Source organism: Danio rerio, chromosome 19, assembly GCF_052040795.2.
Source record: "Danio rerio strain M-AB ecotype USA chromosome 19, GRCz13ab, whole genome shotgun sequence".
Lineage (NCBI taxonomy): Eukaryota > Metazoa > Chordata > Actinopteri > Cypriniformes > Danionidae > Danio > Danio rerio.
This window is the reverse complement of record NC_141039.2, coordinates 36,044,106-36,056,345: the sequence shown is the minus strand read 5'-3', so window position 1 is coordinate 36,056,345 and position 12,240 is coordinate 36,044,106. Positions and strand designations below refer to the sequence as shown.

At 40.2% G+C, this 12,240-nt stretch overlaps 1 protein-coding gene across 20 annotated transcripts in view; it reads left to right on the top strand.

Annotated features, from left to right (window-relative positions):
- Positions 1-12,240, top strand: part of elmo1 (engulfment and cell motility 1 (ced-12 homolog, C. elegans)) — a 178,327-nt gene that overhangs the window by 142,386 nt on the left and 23,701 nt on the right. For all 20 annotated transcript variants that reach the window (XR_015515841.1, XM_087294247.1, XM_087294240.1 and 17 more), the window contains one exon: positions 1,798-1,934. Coding sequence is in view for 19 of the 20 variants with exons in the window: in XM_087294247.1 (XP_087150373.1) it covers positions 1,798-1,934 (137 nt within the window). In the remaining variant the exon portion in view is untranslated. The remainder of the gene's footprint in view (positions 1-1,797; positions 1,935-12,240) is intronic.

The window sequence follows — 12,240 nt, the reverse complement described above, 5'->3', positions numbered from 1 at the left end:
AAACATTCATCATACGATAAACAAGTAATGAAAGAAATGAAAATATTATAACAAATAAATTAATTGACAGCTGGGCTTCAGTCCATGTAAAATCCAAAATTTACAATGCTTATTTCACTAGAACACATCGTTACTATTTAGATTAACAATTATTCTGTAGCAGTTTGTTTTGATAAACTTCAATCAAAAAAGACTGATTATTTTCTTCAGCATTTGGAGTGCTGGTCCTTCTCTGTTGACGTGAATTTGACTGCTTCTGTCGTAATAATCTTTTTTTAAGTATATCGTTTTATGAATATTATGGCAAATTACAGTAAAAAAAATAATTATATTTTAAAATGTGTTGATAGTACCAACTTAAGTGCATACAATGAAATAAAAAAACACATACCAACAAATAAAAAGGTAAATATTGTGGCTTTACAAAAACTACAACTGTACAATCTGTATCACACAATACACTCTACTTTGAACTTAGGAAAGAAAAATAATTAATTTGCTGAAACAAGGACTTGGTTTATATTTGATAATAAAACATCTTCTTTAATAAATTTCCTAAATGGGTCCCAAATTTTCTTAAACTGGTTAGATGAACCTTTAGAGAGCCTATTTTTTCCAACTTTAGGAAGAAGAGGACATCACAAATCCACTGTGTTGGGGTTGGGGGATCCTTCCACCTAAGCAATATTAGCTGTTTGGCCAGAAGCACAATAAAAGTACATCAACATACTGAAATAAAAATTTCAGCAACCTCTGACCTTTCTGACCAATGGTCTTTGCCACTGATTAAATATGAACACAATTTCTTCCAAAAGGGCCCAGAGCCAGAAACCTTCACATGGATTCCCAGAATTGTAAAGCCACTGGACGGTAGTCCAACTTGTGCCTTAATTATAGATAGGACACTTTACAAAATCTACCTTTACAAATTAATGACTTTAAAGACAAAATCAAGACAGCACGTAAGAGGTCCCAAGAACATAAAATCAAGACCATAACTCTAGTGCAGGGATGCCCAAACTTGGTCCTGGAGGGTCGGTGTTCTGTAGATTTTAGCTCCAACTTTCCTCAACACACCTGCACAGATGTTTCTAGAAAGCCTAATAAGAGCTTAATTAGCTGGCCCAGGTGTGTCTGATTAAGGTTGGAACTAAACTTTACAGGACCCTTAAACTTTACTGGCCCTCTAGGAATAAGATTGGGCACCCGTGCTCTAGAGTCACAAGTTCAATTAAACCCAAACTACTCAATTGAACTTTTTGTGGGGAATTCAAAAGTTTTTTTTGAGAATATCAAAGGGGGTTTTGAATTTCTGAATTAAAACCAGTGGCTCGCTGGCAGGGGAATGCGTTGAAAGACAACATAGCTCTCAAATGCCATTTTTAGCCAACTGTTCACCATTATTCAAATGTGTAGGTGTCCTGAGAGCCAAGCGCGTGCTTCTATTGCTTGAGAATAATCGTCTACTCTGCCAAGAGGCTCTTTCAGAGAGATGCGTCGTGAGGTGGCACCACTCATTCCCAGCCATATCTGATGTGTCAGAGCATGAGAAGCCCACGTGAGGGCTGAAGCTGGCTAAGAAAGCAGACACGTGTGCCTCTTTAAAAGTTCATGCTCAAAGACCCAGTTGGAGAGTCAGAGGTTCTTCAGACTGATCAACCTAAATATAAGGCATAGTTTTGCCACGAGAAACAGATATTTCTTCTTTACCTGATATATCAGCTTTCATCAGGTGGATTAGGGTGCAATATTTGGCTACTGAAACACTGACTTTGTCCTCTTTTCTTTCCCCCACAGCCAGCGAGAACTGCCATGACTTTCATCCCATGTTTTTCACCCACGACCGCTCGTTTGAGGAGTTTTTTTGCATCTGTATCCAGCTGCTCAACAAAACCTGGAAAGAGATGAGAGCCACTTCTGAAGACTTCAATAAGGTAAGAACATGTTCGATTGAGGCTCGACCTCAGTATTAACTGTTCTCAATACCTTTGCTCAGTGGCTTTCTTTTTAATGGATTTTTCTGTCTTATTAGTGGTCAACAAGTATAAGGTTTTGATGCAGAAATGGTGGAGTCAAAAAATCTAGGGACGCACAGTGTTATTTAGAATTGCCCAATAAAGACTTAAAATGTCACCACTGGCAATGGCCTGATATGGAAAATCATACATGCATGGCTTTTTCAACTGAAGAAATAAACTCAAATAGGTCATTTAAAGCATAATTCCAAGGTAGCAATCCAAAACAATGATTCTAAAGTGCCATACATGAGAAAAATCACTAAGAGTGAGCACTGAGCAGACTGCTGACCTGATCTTATTGCCATCTCTTCTGGCAGATTAGTAAGGTACTCCAGGCTCATCATCAACACATTATCTTATTGCTAAAGTATATTGGGATAATTTTCCATATCTGGCTCTGTCTGATTCCTTAAATTTCAAGCCATTCAAGACAGATAATCGAAAGCTGCCACACAGGCTCATTGGGAATACCTGCTCCAGTCTATATTTTTTTTTGTACTTAAGCATACATTAGACTGTAGTTTTTAGGTGAAATGAATGTTACCCCATCAACCTTTGTTTCGTTTCACACTAGTGATACTTATGGAGACATATTATAAATGAAGAAAGGAATGCAGTTCTTTGCACAACAATGTCTATGATTTGATGTCCATATGGAAAACTTTTCTGGTGTGGCCAGTTTGTTTGGTAACTCACTTTGTATGGTGTTGTACTTTTAATGCAAAAGAGATAAAAACAATGTAAAAGCAAGGTAAAACTCCATGGCCGCAGTGCACTTTTCTCCTACATTTGCTTTTGAAAACAGCAAATCAATCAAAAACATCATCAGCATTTTTGATGATGATGATGATGATGATGAAAAGCCTTTATTTGTCACATACACTTTTACATGCAGTGAAATTGGACCCCATGACCAAACACAAACATCACACATTTCAGGGGAAGTCAGGTTAGACGAGAGGTAGCTTTTAGAAAGAGGAAATAAGATACATTAGGGAAGAGGGAGGCAAAAAAAAGCCCCTCTCAGACTGCCATTGAAGTAGGGCAGTGTGAGGTCAGGGGGAAAAGGCCCCACCACAAGCACATAAACACATAGACATAGACATAATATTACAACATGAGATGGAAACAGGCGATGTGGATATAGTCCGATAAAGGCGGCAGCCATCTGGTCCTGCAACCAGGGGGCGCTGGTCACAGACCCGCCTACCTACTATGGTGGCTACAAAGGTGACACGAAGGCATGGGATGAGGGATAGGGCAGTGATTGTCTATCTGTAGCTGTGTATGTGTATGTGTAAGCCTGTAGAGTCTCACAGGTGTCCTTGCAACTGGAAGCAGAAATTCAGAGCGTCTCATCAAGTTGGAAGTTGTTTGTCTTCAGCTGAGGATGTCTAGAAGGAGAGTCACAGGGAAGCTGAAAGAGAAGAAAAGGTTTTCAATTTGAATTCATATCTGATAATTTTACATATATCTAATGTCAGTCAGTGGTCTCCAGGTCGGACTGAATCACGTTGCAAAGCTGCTAGTTTCTCCCTGATGTGTTTCAATTTGCGGCCTAATGCCACAGTCTGAGTACCAACAACCCTGCTTATGTTTCGATCCAGCCGGCCATCTTGGTGGGGTTTTGAGCCACACTGACTGCTTTTACCAATTGTCGATACCCCAGGGCCCCGCCTAAGCCCATCAGCAGAAACCCTGTTATCGAAGTTCCGAATAGATATATATATTTTCAATATCGTCCAGTGACAAAGAGGCCAGGCACACGACCCACCACTTCTCTCACCCATCCATCATATATCTAGCTGCAAACATCCCCACAGGACAGTTGGGTTCCCCCAAACCCAGATATCTTATTGAGAAGATGGTGTCAATTGCGTTCAGAAACCAGTTGATCAAATCCATAATTCCTTTTGTGTTTGGAGAGCATGGCAAGGAGATCCTCAGAAATAGAATAAGACGAGAAAAGAGGAGCCAGCCAGGAGAGATATGGGAGGGAGAGGAAAAAAGTGTGACTGCCTTCACCGAGAGCCAAAGAAGAATTGGCTTGGCTAGGTGATCTGTCTGACAAGCCCCGCCTTCTCGTGGACGTGTACAAAAAGGATATGTATTTGAAACGCATGATGAAACGTACCCTAAGTAATGTATTACAGATTCACAAAAACGTAAACAGTGCCCTCTAGTGGATTTTTCATCTGAAACGTGCAACAAAACTTACCTGGAGAAATGTATTTTACATGGAAAAATATAGGCACATATTTCCAATTAGTCTAAGCTGGAATTTTCAGATAATATTGTGCACCCCTAAAACCTGTTCCATTATATGTGCATTGGCAAGTGTGTCGATAGATACTGAAGCAGTTAATTGGATGCTTCGCTTCAAAATGCTGAACTTGCTGAATTAATTTTAACATTTGCTATAGAATTAAAGTGGTTTCAAACTCTTGGCAGTAGCAAACTTTTCTCCTGGTAAAAGAGGCAGATGAGCTTTGCTAGGCTGTTGTTTGTGTAATTATGATAATCACACAGCAAATCTTGTCGCCATGTTGTAGCATAGGATAAAAGACCGTCTTGCAAAAAGCTGTATATATATATATATATATATATATATATATATATATATATATATATATATATATATATATGAGCTCAATTAAGATTCATAGAGATGAAAACTCCTTTTTTAAGTATCTCCCCGAAGCGCGTCTTTCTGGACACTGTGATTAAATTCATCATCCTTTGTTTTCTTACATGAGCAGCACATCTGAGAAAACTTGCTCGCTTTTGCCCCTCGTCTGTGTTGCTCGTCGTCTCATTATAAATAGAAATGCTGAATATAGAGATAAAACTGCTTTTAATCTGGTGATCAGAACTCACCCAATTCTTTCTTTCTGACAGTTTTCTGGTATTGGGCACAGATGAAAATAGTCTCCATCATAAATGTTACAGGAGGGATGAAACATTGCTGTTGATAGATTGGTCTTTTTAGGTCCTTTTGATGGCGGATAAAAGGTTGAGATGGTGAAATGCACTAATCAAAACTTTAGTCCTGTCAAGCAGTTGTTTCACGTAGAAATAATTGTGGATTAGTATGAGTATATATGAGTTTGTCTTTGGGAAAATGTAAAGCATTGGATGTCCTACTGTAAATAGTCTATTTAGCCACCATTTCTGGCATGCCTTGGATATGAAGACTGCTAATAGTATCACTGGAATGTCTGTTTGTGATTTCTACTACTGTCGTCCAATCCTTTTTCTCTTTAGAAAATAAAAGTATAACACAAAAGTGTTGACATCCATGTGTTTACAAGTCAGCTGTGGACACAGTCATGACTCAAGTGAAGGAGATTAGACCCACCTCTCACACCAACCTTAGGTGTAGAGGCTTAAAATTGTCTCGATTTCATTGTTTAAATGTGACCTTTTAGCAGATTTAACTTTGGCATTGTTTTAAAAATGTGAGTATTAAAATATATTAAGTGTATTCGAAACAGTTGTTAATAAAATGTTGGATTTGTATCCATACATAATCAATAAATAACTCTTTAAGCCTTTAACACCATAAAACAGTGTTTCTCAACCATGTTCCTGGAGGACCACCTGCACTGCATGTTTTGGGTGTTTCCTTTGTCTGTCACACCCATTACAGGTCTTTCAGTCTCTGCTAATGAGCTGATGATCTGAATCAGGTGTGTTTGGTTAAGAAGACATGGGCTGTGTCCGAAACCGCATACTTCCATGCTATATACAGTAGTATGCTAAAATCAGTATGTGAGCCGAGTAGTATGTCCGAATTTATAGAATTCGAAAAACAGTATGCGAGAAGTACCCGGATGACTTACTACTTCCCTCGAGATTCTGAAGTGCGCATCCCATGCATGCTGCGCTATCCCATGATGCCCTGTGAGCGTATTCATAAATGGGAGTAAAGCGACGCAAATTACGCAGGTACGTCAAGTGACTATGTCAAAATGGCAGATGTAGTACGTCCGAATTCCATTCATACTTTTCACATTTATACTGTATAGAACGTACTTTTCTAACGGCCGAGTAGTATGTTTAAATTCAAATGCAGTACCTACTGCGTAGTAGCCGGTTTCGGACGCAGCCATGGGCTCTACGAAATTGCCTACTTCTCAGTAGATACTGGATTTGAATTTAAATGTACTATTTGACAGCTAGAAAAGTATGTTCTATACAGTATTTATATGAGTAGTAGGAATGGAACTCAGATGTACTACATCCGCCATTTTGTCATGATCATTTGACCTACAGTACCTGTGTCAGTTGCGTTGTTTTACTCCCATTTATGAATTCTCTTGCCGTGCATTATAGGATAACGTAGCATCTATCGGATGCGCTCTTCTCGCCGGAAGTAGTAGGTACATCCAGGTACACCTTGCATACTGTTTTTCAAATCTAATGAATTCTGACATACTACTTGAATCGCATACTGATTTATGTATACTATATAGTATGGAAGTATGCAATTTTGGATGTAGCCATGAAAAATGTGCAGAGCTGGTGGTCCTCCAGGAACGTATGTTGAGAAACACTGCTATAGAACACTCACTGCTAATAAAGTATAAACTTTGCAATGCATTGTAGCTCCAGTTTCTATAATAACGTTTGCAGCATGTTTTCTCAGAGGAGGCACATAAAGCCTCCCCATGAAAAGTGTATGAATAAATAATCAGCAGTAAAATATGAAAGAAAATACATTTCTGTAAGGTTCAAAGGAAGGTAGCATCTTTCTTTTTTGCCTCCCTTGAGCTTATTGCTCTCTCGCTGAGCTCTTAAAGCATGGTTTGAAGCCAGTTTTATATATTTACACTAAAATAAGACCTTTGTAGAATAAAAAAAATACTCAAACACATACTTAATCGTTTATTTATTTCTTCCATAGCTGTATACACACCGCTGATCTGAAAGTGTGATCTTACACATGAGCTGTAGTCTGCTGAAATTCTCCATTTTGTGCTCGTGTCTTGTTGTTGTGTCCAGTCAGACATACTTTAAAACGATTACGAGGCTTCACTGTCGCTACCGAGCACTGATGGACCTCCACCATTTTCAGAGGACTGCACCACACAGCTCTCTTCTCACACGCACACACATCTAATTTTTATACGCACTTTATTTTCTCCTCCCCCACTGTCTCTCTCTTTCTCTCCCTTCATGATAGGCCTGTCGCATCCTGTAAATATTGTCCGTCCATCTGTGTATATGTGTGTGTGTGGAGATGGGAAGTGGGAGGCAAGTCTACTCTTGCTGATGCTTTAGGGGCAAACAGAAAAAAAATCTGACGGGCAATGGTTTGCTTGTTTCCATGGCAACCACATTATAATTACTCCCGCTCCTGCTTCGCCCTGCTCCAGCTATTGTGTGCGTGTGTGTTTTGGTTCATAAACAGCTGTCTTCTCCACCCAATCAGCTCTGACGGAGGCAGCTACGACACCTGACTTAAAATGGCCACTTCGGTGCATCCAAGTGCAGTAGTAGTGATGTAGTGACTCTGTTTAAGCAAGCACAACCCTCACCCCTCCCCCTCCCAGTCTCTCCCTCTCCCTTATATACAAACCACGTGATCTGTACAGTCACCGCACCATTGGCTGAAGCAGCTGTGGCGTCTGGCCAATCAGGCGTAAGCGCTGAAATGGACATAAACTGAGCTGCTTGGAGATGCTTTCAGACTTCAGAGTGCTGATGGGCATGAGCGTCCAGAAGAAAGCAAGCCTTGGCTAAAGCTTGCTGCATTTTGCTCAGCAGCAAATACACATGTAATAGCAACCCAGGAACCATCTGCCGACTGTGTTTATCTTCTTTCTGGATCGTCCCTGCACATGGTCAGGGTTTTTCCTTTGCAACACTGGGTTGGACCAACGTGGAGCTGTGCTCCCAATCATGGAGCTGACAATGGCATGTGAGTAGCGCTAAAGAGATCACTTTGGGGGAAATGACTGAACAGCAAAGATGAAAAGGATCATTTGCAATTTTGTCTGGATGCTGAGGGGAGACGGGAGATGAAGCAGACGCACAGATGGGCAGGCTTTGTGTGAAGCTGCTTGTAGTAATCAGGTTAGAGGCAGATTTCAGCTCGCGGTTTAAAGAGGAAGCGATCCAGAGCGAGCGCTACAACCTGCGCTCTCCTCCGTAGCCTGGCCCCTCCTTGGGCACTTATTATGAATGAGCGCTTTAATGTGTCATTCTCCATCAGTCCGCTCTCCGTGGCACATTGACCTCTAGTTGCTTGCATTGGTGTTTGCATTTGTGCATGCATCCCACGTGCACATGGTGAGATCAACACTGCTGCTTTTTCATCTTGTATTGAGGTTAATCTCTTTTGTATACAGCCTTGTCCTTTGTGCATTCTTTGTGGGCTTGATGTTCACAGGATTGACCTTTCGTGGATGATCAAAAAGACAATAAAAAAAAATCTCCAAGCACTTCTGAATTGCGTGATGGGCTGTCAGCTAGCTCCTAACGTTGATTGATCGCGGTAATATCGCAGATCGTTTTTTCCACAGCATAAATCTGCAAGATCTCATAAAGTGAATGATGTCTCGAGGTGTTGTTTGGTCGTGCTCAGCATCCGCACCCAAGCCTCTGGTCCACAATTCCCTACTTCCCTTTGCAGAGACAGATTTTGCTTTTGAATGATCATTGTTTCTTCGCTCCATTCATCACCGTTTTCTTCCTTCTTTCCTCTTCTATTTTTGTTCCACTGTTTTCTACCTCGTCACCCCTTCCTTTCGTCCAACCTTCCTTATTAACTTCTTTATACCGTTCATTATACCTTTATTCCTATTAGTATTTGTTTGCTTCCATTCCCTTCTGTTTTACCCCCCTTGCTTTTCTCCTTTCTTTCTGTCTTTGTTTTGCTTGTACATTCTTACACTTGAAGATGCTACTGTATGAGTCTCCTGAGACCTTAAGTGACCTTAATTCGTTGCATGCTTTCAACAAGCTTCATGCTGGCCCATGGTGAAAGAGTTACTCATTTCTGCTCTTCTCTGTGGAGTGAATGTGTCGATAGAACCCAAAAGAATTGACTTCCACCTGCTTTGGAACCTATTTTTATTGGTGTGTTTTTGACCTTTTTGAGGGTAATGGAAGTTAGCTTGAGAAAGGAACTAAAGCCAGAATTCACTCCAGATTACTTGCAACTTGACCATATGTTGGAATACTCTTAGGCCCCGTTTACACTAGTGCGTGTTAGTTTTAAAACGGCGTTTTAGAATGAAAACGATCCGCGTCCACACTTGCGTTTTACCCAGCGTTTCTGAACTGCTCTCCGTCCACACCAAAACGCGGAAAACGCACATCACGTGACCACACACACACTCTCGGGCAAGCGCTGCAGCCCATCTACCCAGATGAGAGCTGTGCTAGTCGGACTCTTCATCAAGCATCTCCCGCTGGATCTAATCTCACTAGATTTATTAAACGGGATATTTCATTCATCTTGTTGTCTTTATCTAATGACATATTCCCTGACTTTGGTCATTGGAATCTATTACTTTTTCTCAGGTAACGTGTTTTGGCTAAGCGCAAAGATAAGTTGTTGATTAATGTAACCACGTAGCCTATTCTGTATATTGACTGATCGCTTGCCTTTATTTTCTATAATGTATAAACTTATTGTATGTTATAATTTTATAATGGCCATTATCGATTATTAAAACTGATATTCAGCAAAAGAGAGGGTGTGTTTCGTATTTTCACTGAAATTGAAAGGAGACAGTTGTTATCGGCTCCGTTTTGTTATAAATATCCACACAGTGAAGATGACGCTCATATATGCAGCACGACGCCTCAACATTTCTGCTCTCTAAGTTGTTAATATTAAAATGAAAATAGGCAGTTCCTTAAATCATGTTTACATTTTATTGTTTAGAAAGTGAAACAACGTTGCCAGAGTGATGTGAATGAAGTTATAAAGTACACTGTTCCCTTTAAAGATTTACTCGTGTCCTTGGTATAGTCTGTTTACCATATCAAACTGAGAAGAAGAGACTGCAGCCTTGATCAAACTTGCGAAGTCTGAACTTACACGGAGAGAATGCAGGATTGAACTGTGTGTGTAGGCTACTTAATATTCAGGAAAAGCCCCAATCAGAGAGGCGAATGTATGCAGCCCCGCCTCCGTTTTCAGATGTCTCCGTTTTTCATCATCCACACTGAGACGGAGCAGCAGCGTTTCAGAATGAAAACGGCCTCTCCAGCGTTTTTGAAACGCTCCGTTTTCGGCGCTCGAGAACTCTGGCGTAGTGTGGACGGATGGCGTAACCGTAGCAAAACTTATGCGTTTTCAAACTAAAACGCATTAGTGTAAACGGGGCCTTAATAGGGGTCTAGCTTGGATGGCCTGGGAAATTTTAGGGGTGTTTTTCATAATTTTATGTTTGTTTGAAGGTACTATGTGTTAAGACTGTTTTGAGATGGTAATTGTGAGTGTCTTTCTATGAGTGTTTGTTTGGTCATCCTTTTACTCAAACAATTTGCCATACAGTTTTGGAAAAGAAGTGTGTGAAAGTGAATCAATTAGGAAGTTTTGTCTTTAAGCAACTCTTCCAGTCAGAAGCTTTGGAGTTTGAGCCCAAAATTGTCCAAACCAGATACAATATGATATACTAAATGCTGCCTTACACTGTGATTTTTATTAATCCTAAATGATTGTAGCATGTCAGACTGCGTGAACATGGACCCCATTTCACACAGCCATGTCATAATGTCAGACTTAAAGACAATGAAGACGCACCAAACACAGAAGAATACTCATCTGGAGTTTGACGCCATCCATCCGTAACTGTTTTACATGAACATGTTATGACATTATTTTCCCAGCAAATGTAAACAATCTGTAGCAGCGATTTTGCACAAAGCATGTCTCAATAGTAAAACCAGGAAGCACAAAAACTGTTTAACTATTTCCCCGCGGTTATTTAAATTGTTGTACAGATCGCGTCATCAGATTTTGCCCTCCTATTGGTTCTTGGATTAACGTTCATCACAGCTGTTGTCAGACTGCAGGAAAGTCTCTGAAATCTTCTGACACTGCCAGAACTTCATCGGAAGAAAAATCTGATTGCAAAAGCCATTAAGCGGCTGTCTGTGAACATGTCAAACCAACAATCAAAGATCACACATTTTAGCCTATGATTTCAGGAATCTTTTAGGATTTCCCAAATGAATCTCATTCAACCACATCGTGGCTGAAATCCCACAGTGTGAGCAGGGCTTTGGACATCTTTGCAGTTAGTTAGTTTTTAGCCTAACTACAATAAGGGGGACTACACATTTAAAATGTGCCCTAAAACACTGACTACACAGTAACAATGTACTGTTTTATAAAGGCTCAACAAGACGATCAGTTTTAGGAAAAACAAAGCACTCAAGCCTGACAGATGTCATCGCTCAGATGACTGCAGGTTGTATGGGCAAGCACATATTCTCTCTGTTCTCTGCCAGGCCTAATCCTTCTCAACACTTTAGCAATGTCCCAGCAAACTGTTCTAGCTAACAGTACAAGTTTTTCAATGTAACTGTGAGATTTTTTTTTAAAAAAACACTGGACGAGATTTGATAGACCTGCTATCTTTTCACACATAATTTACTATTTCAGCTCTTCACCTTTTGGCTGAATTCACCCCCAGCAACCTACTGCATGAAAGACTGCAGGTCTCTCTCCTGGCATGCATATGCATGCACAGGTGTTTTATGATTGACTACTCGGCTTATTCCCAGCATTTATGAAAAAAAATAATCATTCCAGACTGTACTGCATCTAAATGCATCACATGGTCTTTGCGGTCAGTGTTTCCAGCAAATATTTTTCCCTCTTAATGATATCTATTTGTTTTCTTTGAAGCAATGCCCATTTCTTTGATGTGAATCATTATTAACTGTTATGAAAATCGTTAAGGGGAGGAAATGGCATAATTAGCATGTCAGTTGTGGAATGGATAAATGCCCCATTTCTTTTTCGTGCCTGATTACCCCGTTGGGTCCATGGACCATAACAAGCAGAATAAATGTGAAGAGGGATGACAGAGACATGCGCAAGATATGCTTCTTAGCCTGTACTGCGAATTTGTTTTCTGTTTCTTTATGAGTTTTTATTATCTAAACAGCGTTTGGGTGATAGACGAGTCTTAAATGGCTGCTGTAGCTGTGGAAAAAATTTGTGTTAATTTGACTTTGTCAGTTTAAGCAGTTTTGT